General features: G+C 42.6%; 1 protein-coding gene across 1 annotated transcript in view; it reads left to right on the forward strand.

The window, feature by feature from the left end:
- AMFR (autocrine motility factor receptor) overlaps positions 1-20,453 on the forward strand; it is a 28,850-nt gene that overhangs the window by 1,799 nt on the left and 6,598 nt on the right. The window contains exons 2-9 of the mRNA XM_077310132.1: positions 6,170-6,262; positions 9,407-9,571; positions 10,495-10,647; positions 12,880-12,920; positions 13,334-13,466; positions 14,124-14,257; positions 15,175-15,285; positions 18,744-18,934. Of these exons, the coding sequence (XP_077166247.1) occupies positions 6,170-6,262; positions 9,407-9,571; positions 10,495-10,647; positions 12,880-12,920; positions 13,334-13,466; positions 14,124-14,257; positions 15,175-15,285; positions 18,744-18,934 (1,021 nt within the window). The remainder of the gene's footprint in view (positions 1-6,169; positions 6,263-9,406; positions 9,572-10,494; positions 10,648-12,879; positions 12,921-13,333; positions 13,467-14,123; positions 14,258-15,174; positions 15,286-18,743; positions 18,935-20,453) is intronic.

Consider the following 20,453-nt stretch of genomic DNA (forward strand, 5'->3'; position numbering starts at 1 on the left):
TTTGGAAACATGGGCAACTAATGCAGTTAAAATAGGATTTATATGCTTCCTGCGGCTAGCCTCCAATAACGAAAAGTGGCATCTTTCTCGCTAGCTGTAGTCTCAGTCATCTCCAAGGACAAGCTCATTTGGAACATGCTACAGTAATTCAGCATCAGGGTTGCTTTTTTCCATGGAACAGTCTGGCCAAATTGGCAACGGTCTCTAAATAAGGAAGAAAGCTTATGCTAAATGCAGTTAGAAAAAATGTGTTTTTTATTGCATTCTTCAGTAGGGAAAATTCCCTCCATTGGTGAAAAGTGTTACATTCTCCATAATTATTTAAACATCCAAATTTTCCATGACGTGTGCGTTGACTCCTTGCAATATTTTATAAACTGTGACTATAGCAGAACTGCAGATTACAGATGGTGGCCCTCACAGAATCCACCACCGGCATCCTTTGGGGAGGCCAACTGATATGATGCCTACATCTGGGAGCAGAAACCCCCAGTCATGTAGGCATCCATGTCAGACCTGATCTGAGAGATTTAATTGACAAAGGAAAAAGCATAGCCGAAGACCACATGCCTACACGTGACACAGTTTTAGTGATCGTCTGAGAAACCTTGAACAATTGAGATTGACGTGATTCAGCTGAATCAGTGTAGTGGAGAGATAAGCTTTCTTTGCTGCTGTCACCATCACCTCATAAGTGTACAAGCGGGAATTATAGTATGATCTGCCAGTAATATTTACTCCATGGACATCTTTCAAGAAGCTGGACGAAGACACCAGGGAGCAACTCTGTCTCTAATCTTCTAGAACTTATTATTTTAGCACCCCTTTAGATTTCTGGAACCCGCAGGGCATCCTGGGATCCATCCATCCCAGGGGCAAGAGAAGGATGTTACCTTGAAGTAGGTATTCAGGAATAACTGACTATGGTATAGCTCCCATGGACTACCAGAACCTTGCTCAGTGTGAATGATTAAATAGGCATGCAAAGCAGCCTGGAATAGGCCCATAGTAGCCATTATGTTCTGACAAGGGAAGGTAGCCTCTGCATGGATACTGACAGTCCTGGAGACTCTCAAAAACCAGATTAATGATATCCTCTGCCTGTTCAGACAGGTTGCCATTGAAAAAGCTGGTTGTTGGTAAACACAACACCTGACCTGTGCCAGGAATCCCAGCATCAGATACACATAATGAAGACCAGTATTAGTTTGTCCTGCTAAAGTCCCCAAAGTCGATGCCTGTGAAAAAGAATTCAGTGGCTTGTTTTAGACATAACAGCAAACCGTGGTTTGTTGCTGTGACAGGAAGCCCAGAACGAACTTGGGCTTGCTTGCTTAATTCCTGTTCCCTGGGATGTGGTGAGATGGTTATGTCCATGGCAAACTGTAGGTTGCTAGTACATCTGAACGAGTCAACTATGATCTGTGCCTACCTCACAAACCAGGGCTCAGAACACTGATTTATTCCTGTTTTGGAATTCTGGTTTGCGAGACCATCATTGGCCAGTTTTGGGTATAATGGCAAACTTGGAAATAACCTATTAATCTGATGAGTGTGAGAGAGAAAGGGAAGGGTAGTAGAGGTTGCAGGAGCAAGTGCCAAGATTCCTTGGCACTCATTTTTGTTGTGGAAAATTGTGGTCGCTGTCACATCTGAACTTAGCCAGCAGTCTGTGGAATATGTATCTGCAGGCATCTCTTGGGCCACATTTGGTCTGACTGGAATGATCCGTATTAGAATTGCTTTGTAGCATGTGAACTGTGAAAGAATGGGAATAGATAACCATTCTGTTAACATTCTTGGATCCTTCCAAAGTTAAATGGAAGAGGAGGTAACTCAGTTGAATCAAGCAGTTTGTAGTGTCCGCTCTATAAATCATATGACCCATAAAGTTGACTGATTACAATTAATCTCCAAGAATAACCCACTCTTTATCCCTTGCTCCCTCAGCTCTCATTTCAGTGTTCGGAGCATTGTGATGCAGGACTAGCTGTGCTGGGGAAAGAGGTGATGCAGAGGTGTGCTGGGGAAAGAGGTCAGGATACAGTTGGAGCTCCTTGATTCCAGGAAAACAGCTTGTCTTTCACTGGCCAGAAAACACTTGTTCAAAAGCACTAAGACTAGCCAAGCCCTGTCAGTTGCCTTGAGATTGGAAGGAATGAATAACTATGTAACCTGATGTCCGCTCCATGGCTCCTGCTGAATTCAGCAACCTTGGTTGCTTCAGTTTCATTCCTGTAAGCTCTGTTTATATTTAAGCGGTGTAGTTCATGCTTGGCCAGAGCATCCAGAGATAAACAAGGGGACAAGTAGAGTTTATGTAGGCAGAGCTGCATCTTGAAGGTAAAACGCAAGAAAGCATCCCAGCACTTCAGATGCTTGTGTGGTTTATAATGGTATGAAATATTGAAAGCTAAATACAGTTCAATGCATGGTAGGTATTTGTTTAAAGCCAGTTAATTGTAAAGCTCATGCTGCAATAAACCACTCAGGATCAAAATGTAGAACGTTTAGGATGCTACCGGGTTATTTAAAAACTCTGGTGTGTGTATGATCCGCAGTGACTGCATAAAAACATAAATCACCACATAATACTGCATTGGTTGAACTGATGAATATGTATATGTGCATTCACTCAAATCTTCTTGAATGCATCCTGAAATTAATTGGGTTTCCTCCACCTAAGGATTGATACCCTGCAGTTAACAGGAAAGCACCTTCCAACATTTGACAAAAGAAGATATGTCTCCATAAAGAGCTTTTTATGCTGTGGTCAGCTCTTTGTGACTTCACCATGCTCTTTTCATCTGAAACAAGCTCTCACGGGGCAGAGTTATTATCGCATTAACAACAGAGTTATCCGAAGTCCTAATCACTTGAATTTATCTTTCCTCCCCCCTGAAGTGGCAGATTAGTTTTTTCATGCAAATGTTCTTCCACCCATGTTCCTTGACATGTAAAGATTAAGATAAGATCATTAAAAAATATTGTTTGCTTCTGATCAGCTAAGGGATTATTTTTTTAAAAAATTGAGCCAGTTATATTATCTTTTATGGTTGGCCCACTAACTTTGCAAGCTTTTTTTATTCTGAGGTACAACAGGTTTGTAAAGTTACATAATCATATCATCTTGTGTCCCAAAACACTTGCACATTTCTGGGAAACTATTAGTATGTCATCAGTATGGCAGTCTAGTTAAACAGTAATGCTAGTCAACTGATTATGGCTGGCAAATAAGCTGTCTTCTTACAGATATGCGCCCACAACTACTACACACTGTGATAATAGACTGCCTAATTTCTTAGAGCCTTCTGTGTGGATGGTGCTTGGAACCGTTTACGGACAGAAACACGACATGAATGTTTTAAAATGGAAAATGGTTAGATGGAAAAAATATACAGAAGGTAACTAGTACAGGGTGTTCATTTGGCATATATAACAGCCTTCTTTCTAAGGTGAGTTAGGGCAAAAATAAACAAAACAGACAAATTTAATGCTAAGGAAGTTGAAGAAACTTCAGAAATTGGTATCCCAGTCTGACTATATCTTTGTGAGTCACTAAAGATTTGTGAGTGATTTGCTAGGCTATCAGTGCAAAGGTTAGAGCCAGCACAGTAAGCTCAAGCAAGGAGGGAAGGCCAGCATGATAATAAGTCTGGTGTCCTGTAAATCTAGTGGCTGCCTGAATCTCCCATCAAAATAAATGCTGTTTGTCTTTAAGGTGTTGCTGGATTTAGGATTTATTTTGCTGCAACACACAAACTTGGAAACCCCCACTGAAATCTATCCCAGCCACTGTATTTCCCATCTGACCCAATCAAGTATGTCAATTGCTAGCATATTTCTTAACTTGCTGTGGTGGTTTTCAAAAACTACAGTGTGGTAAAAAGAAGAAAAAAGGAATGGGGTACTAGAGGCCATTGGGAGCAGCAAGACATGTTGCGCCAGAGAGAATGGGTGTCTAAATGCTTAGCAGTCTGATTGGATAACCTTGGCAGGGTAAGAGGGTGTGTTTTCCAAGTGAACACCTGGCACCTGCAGAAGGCTGCTAAGGCAAAGAAGGGATTCCCTTCTTGTGTTGGTGGTACCTTCAATTTACTGCTGACTTATGATAACCCCTAGGGTTTTCAAGGCAAGAGGTATTCAGAAGTGATTTGCCATTGCTTGCCTCTGGCAACCAGTCTCGGCCTTCCTTGGTGGTGTCCCATCCAAATACTAACTAGGGCCAACCCTGCTTAGCTTCTGAGACCTGACGAGACCAGGCTAGCTTCCACCATCCATGACAGGGCCTGTTGTTGTGCTGATAAGCTAATAGCAGGATGAAAGTGTTGCATGTACAGTTGCTGCTCTGAATTCTGTCTAGACCGAGGCTGATCTCAGACTTGCAGCAACAAGGAAACTTCCGGAAATTCGTTATTTGAATTAATGTGGGTTCTTGGCTTGGGAGAAGTACTCTGAATAAACAACTTCAAGGTCTTAGATTCTCTCCTTGGCTACAGGCGAAGTACTAGCAGGCATCAAAGTGGCGCATATGGATTGTTTTGCCAGCACTGTCAACAGTCCTGATATTAGGCTAATGAAAGTGCAATTAAATCAAGCCTATGCTTTGAACCATTATGGCAGAAATCATTGGCCCTATGTGAGTTAATCCAGTTCAATAGTACGGAATTTCATAGCTTCAAGTGGCTTATTTCCTCTTCATTAAAATTAAAGTTTTAGGTGTGCGCAGTGCTGTTTTCCAACCCACTAATTTCGGGAAGAGTTTTTATTTGGAATGTTATTTTTGTTTTTTAATGCTCAAATCAGAAGCTTGGCATTGAAGTACAGCAAACTGGGTGGAAATATTTACCTGCAGCATAAGCTGATCTTTTTTTTGCAGGCACTTGCCAGTACAGCCCTTCACTTAAATAGGAACATAGAGCATTTTTGTTCAGGCAGAGAACTTGATACCCCCTGTTCCATTACTAGACAAAGGGCGCTTGGGAATTAGACAGAGAACACCTTTTGTTTTTGGAATAGACTAGACGTGACCAGGTAAGGATCTTCCAAATTACTGGATTTTAGGCCAGAGATCTGTTTAGCAGTTTGTCTTTTGTTTATGACCCACCTGCCTAATCCTACCCAGTGACTTGGGAGTCCCGCCTCCTTGAGATCGTGTGGTCCCATAACATCGCACATAGGCAACTTAGGGATCCATAGAAAATGTGGTGATTGCTTATCGGTGTAGCCTAGCTAATCATATGGGAATTGCTGTGTGCATAGGCAGATAGACTGCTGATTTTATTTAGAATATATTTCTATACTGCTACTTGACAATACTACTTGAAGTGGCTTGCTATTAAAAACCAGGGTATAAAACACAATCCATTAAACAACCAACACACATTCGTAATTACAAAATCTAGTTAAAAGATTTTTGCCAAAATAACTCACATCTTATCTTTCCAGGTAATAAGTAAGTTCTCTTTTTTTGTCCAAGGTAGCCTGAATACAACTACAGTAATGCAGATTCTTCATTGGTTGTGCTATCCTTAAAAAGTCTACTCAGAGTTTTACTTATGTCTGTTCAGTGGAGCTTACTTCCAGAACAGTATTTTAGGATTATAGTGTTAGTTATCTACTGTGACAAACAGCCCTATTTTTAAAAATCCATTTATTTCATCTGCATTTTTTACTTGCCTGCTATAATGTTTTTGTCTTGGTTAGACAGCAGGGGTAGTCAATCTGTGGTCCTCCAGATGTTCATGGACTACAATTCCCACAAGCCCCTGCCAGCATTTGCCCCTGAAATAGTGGATAGCTCTTCTTAGGCAACCACAACTTTTAGTTATGGACTACAATTCCCACGAGCCACCACAACTTTTAGTTCTTTTTAAAGGGAGGCAGAAGTAGCTGAATTCTGTACCTTTATTTGTCACTTGCATGTTGGAGTGAAGAGAGAGATGGGTTAGCAAGAGGGTGAAGATTGCAGTGTCCTTGGCACGCAGAATTGCTTAAACAAATGGTGGTGATCTTTTGGAATCAAGATTCCATTTAGGCTGGTTTATGGTCAACTGAGTGTTGTTGCTTTGCATAGTTTACGTTTTTAAAAGGGCGTTGTTTTTTAATTCACCCTGAGACTTGCGATTGGGTAAGCCAAACATCCACATGTATGTTCTCTTTGTTCCAGGTACTCGTGAATACCGCTTGCTGTATTCTGATGCTGATTGCGAAACTTATTCAGTGTGTGGTGTTTGGTCCTCTCCGTGTTAGTGAGAGACAGGTAAGGAAAACCCTTTGTGTTTTGCTGGTGGGTTGCCTTACCTAATGGCTGTGTATACCTTGATTGTAGAGAAACTGGGAAATGTTAATTTTAACATATATTTGGATCTTGTTCAAATAGTTTGATTACGGCAAAGGATTGCTTGATAGCTTTTATATACATGAAGCAGATTCTTTGGTGAACATAAGTAACTACACATTATAGAGGAGGCGTGACTGGTGCCAACCTGCATCTTCCCTAGGCACCTCCTTGGCAGTTTCTTGCAAAAATGATGAAACACCACTGCATTCATAATTTCCTTGTTCCATGTGAGCAGCAGCCATAAGGAAACAAGGAGACACAATGAAATGAAGCTCATTTTCTCCAACTATATATTGGCACTATCATGGAGAGAGAGACAAATTGGTGGCAGCTCACATACCCCCAGTAACATCCAGTTAGACTCTCTGTTTATTTAGAAGAAGAAGAAGAAGAGTTGGTTCTTATATGCCGCTTTTCTCTAACTGAAGGAGGTCTCAAAGCAGCTTACATTCGCCTTCCCTTTCCTCTCCCCACAACAGACACCTTGTGAGGTAGGCGAGCCCTGGTATTACTGCTTGGTCAGAACAGCTTTATCAATGCAATGTGGGGACTGCAATGTGTAGGGCTGTAATATAGTGCTTCCCCAGCAGACAAATAGGTTTAGAAAGTGTTCCCTGAAGTAAAGAAGCTTGTAACGTCCTGAAACAGAGTGAGAAAGCTGAAAGGCCATGGCTGGACCTCCATCACGGAACACCACGGGAACACGGAGTAGACTAGAGTTATGGAGAAAAACAAATGGTGCAACAGGCCTATTGTAGTCCTTGGTACTTGGCCATCATGTGCTTGGTGCCAAAACTCTCTGTGGAAGTAAGGATGGGGCTATTGGGGATCAGTGAGCCGTGCAGTAATTTCAGCCAAGGATTAGTTTATCTGTGTGCTGCACAAAGGCAGGATGTTTGATCAGGGAAGCGGCCGAGTGTTGTGCCCGTGGTTCAAAAAGCAAAAGGAGTTCTGGTTTTTCTAGGCACGGTTTAAATTCAGTTTTGCACTGTGAAGTCCTGATACAGTTGTGTTTGTTGTAAAAATGTGCATCCCAACTCCCTGCCCCTACGGGCTTCTGAGGTAGTACACGACCTAATTAAATCATCATTATTTTTTTAAAGCATGGTATCCAGATCAGGGCAGACACGAGCAATGTCATCTTCAAATGCTTTGGAACCAAAGGCATCGCGACCTGTCTGAATTGGTGCTGCTCACTTTGTGGCTCATGGAGAACCATGTCCACATTTATTAACCAAAACATCCACATGATTGCAGTTATACCCTGTGTAGTAAAGGTAAAGGCATCCCCTGTGCAAGCACTGGGTCATGTCTGACCCTTGGGGTGACGCCTTCTAGCGTTTTCATGGCAGACTCAATACGGGGTGGTTTGCCAGTGCCTTCCCCAGTCATTACCGTTTACCCCCCAGCAAGCTGGGTACTCATTTTACCGAACTCGGAAGGATGGAAGGCTGAGTCAACCTTGAGCCGGCTGCTGGGATCGAACTCCCAGCCTCATGGGCAGAGCTTGAGAGAGCATGTAGCTGCCTTACCACTCTGCGCCACAAGAGGCCCTGTGTAGTACCCTGTCCTGTATGCTGTTGTAAGCCCCAGTCAGGTTTCCTCAAATGGTACCCCACTAGCCAGGTGGGATTTCTCTTTCAGGCTGCGACGTGTTGGTCTCTGGAGCCACTGCTGCTTCCTCGACAGACATCTCTACAGTGCTGGTGCCTTCCCAGTCCCTCCCCTGAGGACTCTGAGTCAGAATCCCTAAGATAGTCAGAGAGCGTCATGACAGTTTTAGTAATCCTTGGTTATGGCTCTGACCTGCTGTGTTGATGGATTCTGATGAGGGGTGGGCAAATTGTGGCCCTCCAGCTGTTCATGGAATACAGTTCCCATGAGCCCCTGGAAGGTATAGCCCCTGAAAGGGGCTCGTGGGAATTGTAGTCCATGGACAGCTGGAGGGCCACAATTTGCCCGCTCCTGACTGCTAGAGAATACATCTCAGAGCAGAGTTAACTTTGCTTAGTTTGATGGTTCCCTCTTGGGAAGGATGCTTCTGAGAGCAAAGGGTAACTACTCATTAATTAAGACTAATTGAGTAGAATGAGTCACAGCAGCCTTTACGAGGCAGCTGCTTATATAGCCAGATTGGCATCTGGAGTTCAAAATGAGTCCTAAGAGACTAGCAAACATCAGATTAGAATGTCCCGTATCTAAATCAACACCCATGTCCTGATTACTGCAACTAATGCCCGATTTTCCACTCATTCCTGACTTTTTAGCATCTAGCCTCATGTAGCTGAAGTAGCAGCAGGACGCCTCCTGAACCTGGGTATACCTTCAAAGCATTTTATTAGAATTAGGAAAAGCCCACTCATATTGTTTTTAGGCTTCGTCCTAGCTGTCAGAGTTACTTTGATAATTTTGACAAAAAATATAATTGTAACCTACTGGGAGCAGAAACGTTGGCAGGATTTTAAGTTCTAAAGATTTTTCAAAGGCATCAAGATGTCTTTAAAGGCTGATTCTAATTTTAGAATAAATCTTGACTAAGTGACGCATATCCACCAAATGTCATTATGTGCTCCTAGAAATGCCTCTATCTTGTAAGTTTCTTTCTTTTTTCTTTTTTACTGTGGCTGACATAAGCAGAAAGCCTTTCTAATTGGGCCTTTCAGTTATGTCTATTTCAAGCAAGGGACACAATTCAGATTCCTGTTCAATCCTTATAGGGCTCAACAAAAGGTAGATAAGAACTTAGATACTGGTGCTTGCTTATTTTGACAGTTTTTCTTGCTGGATTGCCACTATGCTCCTAATTTCTGCTTCAGACCCCACAGACCATTTATGATACAACCTGCAGAAACTTCTGTACTGTTCTTGCTACTTGCTTGATAAAGACTTTTTGCATTTGAAGAATCAATGGTCCCACAATGATAAAGCTGCAGCCTTGTGACTTATCCTTAATCTAGAAAGTGCAGGAAAGTGTTAAACATAATCATTGTGAAATCTGTGTTCCAGAAACTTCATTTGTGAAGTCTTTTTTTTAAACTCCAGATACTTTTTTTTCTTTTTCAGCATCTCAAGGATAAGTTTTGGAACTTCATCTTCTACAAGTTTATTTTTATTTTTGGTGTGCTAAATGTCCAGACAGTGGAAGAAGTGGTCATGTGGTGCCTTTGGTTCTCTGGGCTTGTGTTTCTCCACCTCATGGTTCAGCTTTGCAAGGACAGGTTTGAATACGTAAGTTTTTCAGTATTTGTTTAGAGCTGGGCAGAAGTGCGTGTCCTTGAAGGAGGAGTGTCTGTGTTCTTAATCAGGGAATATCTGCTAAAGCAGGGGTAGTCAACCTGTGGTCCTCCAGATGTTCATGAACTACAATTCCCATGAGCCCCCTGCCAGCATTTGCTGGCAGGGGGCTCATGGGAATTGTAGTTCATGAACATCTGGAGGACCACAGGTTGACTACCCCTGTGCTAAAGGACAATTGTTCCGCGCAGCCCTTTACTTGAAGCTGATTGAAAGCAGGGACATCTTTGCACGAACAAGGAAGGTAGGAAAGGACCCACAGGTTAGGTTTAATGACTGGGTTTTATTGTGGGTGAAAAAATAGCACCTGTAGAAGAGGAGGCCATACTCAGGACTCCCATGACACCTTTTGTTCTCCCATGCAGTTTTCACTTGAGCTTGTTCAGGATTTTTACACGCTGGAACTCAAAGGCAGCTTGTGTCCGCATTCTCCCTTCCTCCATTTTATCCTCACAACAATGTGAATTCAAGTCCATGTCTCACTGATCCTAATCCAGTGTTCTAAGTGCTACACCATGCTGTCTCCCCACTTCCCGTGTTCCTGTTACGGAACTTTGCCATTGTATCAAGCATGCAGAAGTGCTTTGCAGATAAAGGCCTTCTGGAACATCCCTGTGCAGGAAGTCAGACTACTCCGCTTCTGCTGGTTCTGTTGTGTACATAAACCAGTGATCAAGCCAGATAGAAGGATCCTTCACCTGAAGGCATCCAATGTGTTTGAAGTAGCTAATCTCTGTAACCAAAGCCATGGAATCGTGCCCTAGGGATGCACATGAAGTTGTCCTACATAGTAGTTTTGAATGCAAAGCGAGCAAGTGGATCTCTCACCCTCCTTTATAATTATTTTTATATTGCAGCTCTCTTTTTCTCCCACCACACCAATGAATAGCCACATCAGAGTCCTGACCCTGCTGGTAGCTATGCTGCTTTCCTGCTGTGGGTTGGCCGTTGTGTGTGGCGTCATTGGCTACACCCATGGAATGCATACGTTATCCTTCATGGCGGCCGAGGTGAGCATTCCGAGTAGCTGGTATTTATGCACACTGTTCGTTGCCCTTCCTTTATTTGTGCAGCATTCTGCGTTTGATATTTGAAAATATCTAGCGGCGCTGTACCAGAAATTTCCGATTGCAGAAAAATTGAGATGATGATGATATTTCTATTTATTACCCGCAGCTCTTGGCCAAGGCCGGCTCGTGGCGGCTTACAATTTAAAACCATGAAATACAATCCAGTACTATAAAAATACAATAAAACCTTTAATTTACAATACTATACAGCAGGGGTAGTCAAACTGCGGCCCTCCAGATGTCCATGGACTACAATTCCCAGGAGCCCCTGCCAGCGAATGCTGGCAGGGGCTCCTGGGAATTGTAGTCCATGGACATCTGGAGGGCCGCAGTTTGACTACCCCTGCTATACAGTGACTGAGATTTAACCATTTAACAAATTCACCTCCCCAACAAGCAACCCTAGCTCAGCAAACGCCCTCATTGCCTGACCCCGTGCTCCAAGGCGGATGGGTAGAAGATGTAGCGATGTCTGAGATACGTAAAGACACCTGAGGAAGGGGGGGACCCAAGTATTTTTCTGTCCTAGCCTGATCCAAACCCTTAGTGGAAAAGCTCCATCTTGAAGGCCCTGCGGGACTGTGATAGCCCCGACAGGGCCCTCAGCTCATCCAGGAGCTCATTCCACCAGACAGGGGCCAGGATTGGAAAGGCCCTGGCCCTAGTTGATCCTGGCCTTACACTTCACCAATTAATTAGTGCCTGCAGAGTGGATAGCTAGGTGGGGGGCATAGAGAGAAAGATGGTTCCTCAGATATGTAGGGCCCAGACCACAAAGGGCCTTAAAGGTCAAAAAACAATGCTTTGACCTTGATCTGGAACACCACTGGTAAGAAAAGCAGCACTGGCTGAATGTGGAACCCCCAAGATGTTCCTGTCAAGGCCCTAGCAGTCACAGTTTGCACCAACTTCTGGGGCACGGCCAAGGGTAGGCCCGTCTAGAGTGAGTTACAGAAATCTAGCCCGGAGGTGACCATCATATTGATCATTGTGGGTAAGTAGGGCGCTAGAAGCCTTTCTTGGCACAGATGCTGATTGGGTTGCTCTAGTGACCTGTGCCTCCATTGATAGGGAGACATCGAAGATTGTAATATTGCACAACAGACTGTAAATCGCCTTCACTGGAAGCAGCAGCAGCAATCACAAGGCATTAACCTTCTGTTGTATATGCAATGTGATGTCTGGCCTCCCCTCCCCCATGTACCCCTTGAATTGAAAAATATTCCAATGCCTGAATGCAGGATGATCTGGTTCGGCATGTTTCTTTTGTCTTACCTTTGTAAATGAGCATTTTAAAATAACTCATGCTAATTTATGTCTCAGTAAATACGTGAGTTGAATTACCTTGAGTAGGAAAAAATCAGGTATGATGTTACATTAAAAATGGAGTGTTTTCTGTGGAAACAATTTTTAATTGAATGATAATAACAATCAATAAAAATGTAAGGACAGGATAGCATGTGCTGTTTTTACTTATAAGGAAAACGACTGTGAACGTAAGATGAAAAAAGGCTATGCATAAAAGCATAAACAAAATTGTAATCTGTATGCAGTAAGCAATATGGACTACAGAAGAAAGTAATTTCACATTTTGCACCTCTTTGTATTGTATTGCAATTGTTTACAGATAGTATTGGATCATACTGTATCAAATTTTAAAGAGCAAGAGACTGGAAAGTACCCCCCCCAGACATATTGCCTTTGTAGGCTAGGAAGTCATACTTCTCCAACAGAAGTTGTTACTAGGAAGTAGAGGAGCAGGTAAAGTGAACAAGAGTGGATCTGGTCAGGTTGTAAGACTGGCCTATCTGAAAGTCATCATTTAATAACATTGCAACACAGCATATATTTCTCTGAGGTATAATAATGACTCAGCATTTTCATACATACATTTGCATTCCTATCGTGACACAGCATGATAGTCCCAACATAGAACATGAGAAAACAATAGGAAAGAAAAGTATTTGAGTACTAAGAAATATAGTAAGAAACCTCAGATTTAAAAAAGCATTTTTGTTTTGCTGCCTCTCTAGAAAGCCTGACTATTGTCTTGGGGCTCCCCAGTTTGGAAAAACAGTGTTGTTGTTTTTTAATTAGCTATCTCTAAGACAAATTTCAAATGATGTTCTAAGAGTTCCCTCTTTCTTTTGTTTTTGTTGTGTTCCCTTATAGTCTCTGCTCGTTACCGTGAGAACTGTTCATGTGATTTTACGGTAAGTTGAAGCTTGGAACTTGGTGTGGGGAAGGTGGTGCCCTCCTTTTGGGACGGGGTCTGGACTGAGGTGGGATAGAGATATGAGTCCTTTTCTGGGGCTTCCCCTCCCCCCCAATCCGTCTCTGGCAGGGAAGCCAGCTGGATGGAAAGATTCTATGAATAGGCTGCCTAAGGAGGTGGTGAGCTCCCCCTCACTGGCAGTCTTCAAGCAAAGGTTGGATACACACTTTTCTTGGATGCTTTAGGATGCTTTGGGCTAATCCTGCGTTGAGCAGGGGGCTGGACTAGATGGCCTGTATGGCCCCTTCCAACTCTATGATTCTATTATTCTAGTTGTTCATTTGTTATTTGTAAAATTAGCAACATGCCACTCCAGTGATTCATGGCTCTCTCTCCCTCCCTTTCCCCTAGTTATGTCATTCATCTTTGGGATCTCAACCATGAAGGCACATGGGAAAGCAAAGGAACCTACGTTTATTACACCGATTTCATCATGGAGTTAACTCTCCTGTCGCTGGATCTGATGCATCACATTCACATGCTGGTATGTAGATGTAATTTAGCCTGCTCCTGTACCTTACAGGGTGACCAGAACAGAACATCGCAGTCTCACTATTCTACTGCAGAATAACTTGGCTACCCTCCGAAACTAGAAATATTTTGTTGCAGTGCTGCGGATACTTTAATTACTTGTTGCAAAAGACAGTTACACTGACATGCGTTTTGAGTAATGTCAAACAGAAATTTATGAGAGACTTTATTTCTCCTTTGGGGCGTGGATGTATTCTTTCAAGATATCTTGCGTTCTTTCAAGATATTTCTTGTTTCAGTTTACACAATGACATTCTGCTGCCATTCAGATCTGGCAAAAAAGACATTTTAATACTAGTGCTGGTCTGTTCACTACTCCAGTGCTTTATGTTTATTCACTTTGGGAGTAGCGCAATGACCAGGGTGTAAACTGCCCCCGCCCCATGTGGACTGTGAGAGTTAGAGAAGTCTTGATGCCAGTAGGGAGACAAATATTCTGTGTTGCTACAAAAGAGACCTGATGCTCTGAGAGGTGGATGGAGCCAGAGTTCAGCTTCAACCCCAGCCTGAAACAAGAAACCATTTCTTGGCCTTATTAATTATCATTACCCATCTAAGGTTTTCAAATACATAGCTGAAGATGATGTGCTCTCATGTCCTTCTCTTCAAGCTGTTTGGCAATATCTGGTTATCGATGGCCAGCCTAGTGATCTTCATGCAGCTGCGTTACCTGTTCCACGAGGTTCAGCGTAGACTTCGTCGCCACAAGAACTATCTCCGTGTGGTTGGGAACATGGAAGCAAGGTGAGCAAGTAAATTTATTGTTGGATAATGATGGAGGGAGAAGTACCGATTTACAGGTTTAAAAAAAGATCCTTCCTAATGATAGCCCCTAGAAACAGAACTTGCTGATCCAGATATCCAGCTACTTTCTATCCTTAAAAAAAGCATGTAAATAGAAATAACCCTTTGAGGACCTGCAGGCACTCTGGGGAGGCATCTTATTTTTTGCTTCCCCACTATTGCCTCTTTCCCTTCCCTGAAAACCCCGAGCATCTCCCATTTTCCAGCTTCCTTCTCTTCTTCCCAGCAACCAGCCGCCTCTATTGTGGCCCTGCCTTCTGCTTTCCCTCCTTTCCTCTCCTGGGTAGACTGGTCAAGTTGTACAGTGCCAGCTGCCAGACTGGGTTCAATTGTTTGATGGCAAACCTGCAAGGACTTGGTGGGGAGGGGGAGGCTCATTTCCCCTAATTTGTTGGGTGTAAGCAGATGTTTTTTTTTTTTTGCCCTGAGCCCTGGGAACAGAAAAATGAAAGGCAGTATATGAATATGAACAACATTTCAGAATTCCTTTATTTACAGAAGAGATTCTAGTCCACTCCTCATAGAGATTCAAATTGCACCTTGTCCATGGAAATGAAGGCTTTCCTAGATAACAAATTTCACCAGGGGTGACTTTTCCAAGACCTCTTGGCTAAATGCTTGTCTGAACCAACCACTTTGAGCCAGTATCCCAGGTCCGAGTATAACCCCAGTGTAATTACAGTAAATACCGGACAGTGTTTTAGCTGACACCTTCTTAGAGTGAAAAGAAGGCATTGAGTTCAGATGTGCAGCCAATAAGTAGAGTTTTTGTGGGAAATCTTTGTTCCTATCAAGCTGTGCTGTGTGCACCTGAGCAAGGGTTGGCCAACTGTGTTTTTCGTGTATTCCTCTTGTAGATTTGCGGTGGCGACACCAGAAGAGCTAGCAGCCAACAACGATGACTGCGCCATTTGCTGGGATTCCATGCAGTCTGCACGTAAACTCCCTTGTGGGCACCTGTTCCATAAGTACGCACCTGGGAAACAAAAGCCGGGCAGAATAAGCTGTGTGCTCTCATTTGCCTGCAGCTAATTACCGGGTTGGAGTATATCACTGTCTTTGTTTTCCTTTACGCAGTGATTAGTTTCCTCAGAGTTAGAAGTTGCCAGTAGAGGCCTGGCTTCATTCAGTTTAGAGAGTATTCAGGAACTCAGGATGTATGCACACTTATCCAGAACTTGAAAAATTACTGTAATGTAAAACTTTTATATATCTGGCCCTTCCTAGTAAAATTCCTAGGTGGCAGATTACTAGATTGTAGAATTGGGGGTCCTTATGGCACCTGTCTTTAAGAAATCACCTGCAGCTTAGGTGGCATCTGTGATCCCATCTTAGAATGGCTAATTTTGGAAGGCTGATGCAGAAAAGACCTTATTGCAGCCACCGTAGCAAAGTCTTGTTTGCATGTCTAGAAAGAGTGTATTACGCTCGGTGTTGTGCTGCAGTACATCAGTGAAGTTCTCGGAAGGGCAGTGTAGAAATCTTATAGTAATAAATAAAATACATAAATAAAAGGAATAAAAACAGACTTGAAAGTGAACCCACATCTGTAAATAAGGCAGCCACATGTCTAATGGTTTCACACAGTGAGTTTCTGCTCTGTGTTGGAACATGTGGACAAATGGGTGTAGTTTCTGCTTTCAGTTCGTCTTGCAAAAATGGCTGCTTGATGGCAGACACTTCTGGTCCGATGAAAGCAGTTACTTCTTTCCACAGTGCCTAATCAGTTTAAGAAATATGCTGCTACAGTATGCAGCCAGTGACTTTAAAAGGTTAGTCGTGGAAAGTTGGTTTATCGGCATTCATTTGTCGCAGTAGCAAAACAGCAGCAGACCTTTTAAATATCAGTTCCTGAGTTAGGAAGGGTGGGCAGTTGGCTTAATTCTCCACTCGGGTTTCCTTGGGTCCATCTGGCTGGATGCTATGGGAACCCAGGTGCTAGAATGGATGGACTTCACAGTTTCTTCCAATAGGACTGCTTGTATGCCCTTCTGCAATATCTGAAGCAGCCCTCAACATGCTTCTGGTTTCAGTTATTGGCTTTTGGTAAGTTGCCATTCCTGTTCCTATCTCAGTAGTCTATCTTGAACTGGAGAAGATTAAAATGCAAGGGCTAGTTTGTCGTGGCTCACTGCAAGCAGGGCGATTTCAGCGTGCCTTTAATAAGAGAGTATATCACTACTAGCAAGCATAATTAAAATGGTGCCATTGCTTTGCCATAAGGTCAGGCTTATTCTTAGCATCATCAAGAATGAAATCAAATCTCTTGGTTTTCATTTTGGTTGCTGGAGAGAAGTGCTGTGGTGGTGTTTCTCAAAAGCTTATTGTATGTTTTCTTTCTTATTGACATACATATTCTCTTTTGTCTTCTCTAGTATTTTGGTTAGATAGGTCTTACATGTTGTCTGATGTTTAATTATCTTATGTTTTCGGGAATTATGTTTAAAGCGTTAACACCTGGGCAAGTTCTGCACATGTTGGATAGTGCACATTCAATGTGCTTTTGCAGCTGGTTCTTCTTGTGCGGAACAGGAAAATCGACTTCTAAAGTGCATTATCCAGCTTGTGCAGAATTGGCCGTGGTGGAGTTTAACTCCCTGATTTCACTTTAATATTTTTTCCTTCTTTCTTTTTTCTGCTTTGATAATGCTGACCTTGAGAAGAACAGTTGTGTTGTCTGACATGTAGCTTTTATTTTATTTTAATTTGTTATAATTAGGATTAGATGGGATTATGCATTAACCTATATTAAGCTTGTGCTGGAACCCATTTAACATCAGCACATTCAATTTTTACTCCTTTTAACCCCTTCGGTTTTATCATTTTTAACTTCCCATAATTTTAATTTAACCGTTTCCAATTATTTGCTTTCTTAACTAGTCTTCATTGTTTTCAATTGTTTTGTTTTCTTTTAATTATTTTAGGATATTTAGTAAGGTAAGGTAAGGTATCACCTGTGCAAGCACCGGGTCATGTCTGACCCTTGGGGTGACGCCCTCTAGCGTTTTCATGGCAGACTCAATACGGGGTGGTTTGCCAGTGCCTTCCCCAGTCATTACCGTTTACCTCCCAGCAAACTGGGTACTCATTTTACCAACCTCGGAAGGATGGAAGGCTGAGACAACCTTGAGCCGGCTGCTGGGATCAAACTCCCAGCCTCATGGGCAGACAGCTTCATGTCTGCTGCCTTACCACCCTGCGCCACAAGAGGCTCTAGGATATTTAGTAGTGGGGTTTAATTTAAATTAATTACAGAACCGGGAACTAAAGAATTGATATTATGTTTTAGGCTAAAGGTCCTCTGTGAGTCTTATCTTTCAGCATTTGAGTATTGACCATATTAGCTGTTTTAATTTGGCTACACCTGCTTAAGGATATTTTATTTTAAAACAAGTTTGTTTTGTGGGAAATTTGTTTTCCATTTCCTTCCTTGTTTTAACCCAAAAAGGTGAGACCTGTCCAGGAAAAACACAGATCAAACCATTTAAAATCAACTCAAATGGGAAGCAATGTTGGTCTGAAGCAGAAGAACGAAGCTTGAGTCCAGTGGCACCTTCAGATGTCTGAAGAAGAGTGTTTGTGCAAAAAAATCTGGAATAAAATGTTGTTTTTAAAGGTGCCACTGGATGCAAACATTCATTTAAAATCAAGGCCGCATAGAGACCACTTTCCAGCTTCCCATGTAGATGACTGCAGGAGTGGAATTCTGGGTGAGCCTGGGGTTCCTTGATGTCTTAGGGTTTCATTTAACCTTTTGCTTGTGAATGGTTAACAGAAAAACAATCGAAACATTTGAAAAACTAAAATTCAGGGGAGGTTTTTCAAAATAAAAACTATTTTTAAAAGGCTATTGAAGAAGAAGAAGAAGAGTTGGTTCATATATGCCGCTTTTCTCTACCCGAAGGAGGCTCAAAGCGGCTTACAGTTGCCTTCCCATTCCTCTACCCACAACAAACACCCTGTGGGGTAGGTGAGGCTGAGAGAGCCCTGATATCACTGCTCAGTCAGAACAGTTTTATCAGTGCTGTGGCAAGCCCAAGGTCACCCAGCTGGCTGAATGTGGGGGAGTGCAGAATCGAACCCAGCATGCCAGATTAGAAGTCCACACTCCTAACCACTACACCAAACTGGCTCTCAGTTTGCCGAAGTCTTTAGAGCCCGACTGAATGTCAGTGTGGACTGCCTGATTTTAACATCCAGTGTGATTTCAAATAAACACATCCACTGAGGTTGAGCTCATTTTAACTTGCCACTTTAATTGGTGTACGGTAATTCCTTATTGCTTTCTGCTTCTGTCTTGTTTTCATTACATGAAAAGTAGGACAAAAACATTGAAATAAGCATATCTTGTACAATCTGCTGCGTTTCCGATGAGCACTTTGTTATTCTTGTTTAAGAGGCTAACTTCACCTTCCTTCTTTGTCAGCTCCTGTCTGCGCTCTTGGCTGGAACAAGACACTTCCTGCCCCACCTGCAGAATGTCTCTGAATATCACCGATAACCATCGTGCCAGGGAGGATCACCAAAGAGAGAACCTGGATGAAAATCTGGCTCCTGTGGCAGTGGCAGAAGGCAGACCTCACTTGAATCAGCACAATCACTTCTTCCACTTCGATGGTTGGCTTATTTGCTTTTCCCCAGTTTTCTTCACTAAATCCATTTAATACGAAGAATAAAGAAAGGTTCAAAACATAAACAGAGAAAAACAGAACCTTTCCAAGGTAATTGGCTCTGTAAAGTGTTGTGGGGAATGCCAGTCAAAAAACGGTGGCCTATTTATATATATAAAAATTGCTTGATAAGAGTATAAGGAATCAACCACTGATGAAGAATTGTGAAAACAGAGTATATCTAGAAACCATTTTGGTTGGTCCTTAAAAAATTATTGACATATAAAATTTATTGTACCAATTGCCTTGGAAAGGTTCTGTTTTTCTCTAAATCAGTTTAATAACAGGAGATTGTCCTGTGTTGAGAAGCTTCCTTTCTGGAATTAGACACTTAATTAAGTTTTAAAAAATGCCAGTGTTTTTTTGCTGCAATAGACAGGCTAGCATTTCTGTTCTACGTGGCATCGTGATGAGGCAGAACTGCAGGTGCGGCTTCCAACCCTCAGTAGACAAAACAAAGCCAGACAGGCTGCTTAAGTGCTAATGTGCAACCGAGGTAAGGTTTGTAGCCAGCTTTCAGTGTGAGAATATTCTCTTGGAGGGTTGTCGGAAAAGTTTTTGGACAGCTGCGGCCCCATGCTTTAAATTACCCCCTCACTGTTTCTAAGAAAGTTCTGCATGTGCTGCCTTCTACACTTAAGTAGTCTCCTCAAACTAGCAGCTTCCTGACCATTAGTGCATGTTCAGTACATGCATGTATATATGCATGTGTTGTTTTTCAATTGCTTAGGTTTTCTTGGGCTTGCCATGGCACTGATAAAGCTGTTCTGACCGAGCAGTAAGATCAGGGCTCTCTCAGCCTCACCCGCCTCATAGGGCATCTGTTGTGGGGAGAGGAAAGGGGAGGTGGATGTAAGCCACTTTAAGACTCCTTTGGGTAGAAAAAAGTGGCATATAAGAACCAACTCTTCTTCTTCTTCAGTAATATCAGGGCTCTCTCAGCCTCACCCCCACCCCACAGGGTGTCTGTTGTGGGGAGAGGAATGGGAAGGCGACTGTAAGCCGCTTTGAGCCTCCTTCGGGTAGAGAAAAGTGGCATATAGGAACCAACCCTCCTCCTCCTCCTCCTTCATCATCATCATCATCATCATTCCGGTTGTGTGGTTTACAAGATGTACTGCACATTTTTCTTAATACAGTTTTGGCGTTTATTGGGAATGGCAGGGAGCTGTCCAGGGTATTGAAGCCCCATCTGCCATGCTGCCACGAGTTTAGGATATCTCTTCAGCCTCTGAGGTTCCATCAAGTGTTGGAGCTCATAATAGCGACACAGTTGCTTCTTTTATAAAGGAAATGTCCACAAAACTTGCTGTTAGAGTGTTTTCAGATAAGAGGTGCATTGACAAAACATTGTTACTTAAGGGTCCTTGCGGGAATGTCTAGCCTTTGAAGAAGAGTTGATTTCAGTTAAGAAAGGTTTGGTTGTTCAGATCTATTAACTGTTAGAACAGGAAAGATGTGGAAGT

The sequence above is a fragment of the Paroedura picta genome, chromosome 14 (assembly GCF_049243985.1).
Source record: "Paroedura picta isolate Pp20150507F chromosome 14, Ppicta_v3.0, whole genome shotgun sequence".
Classification (NCBI taxonomy): domain Eukaryota; kingdom Metazoa; phylum Chordata; class Lepidosauria; order Squamata; family Gekkonidae; genus Paroedura; species Paroedura picta.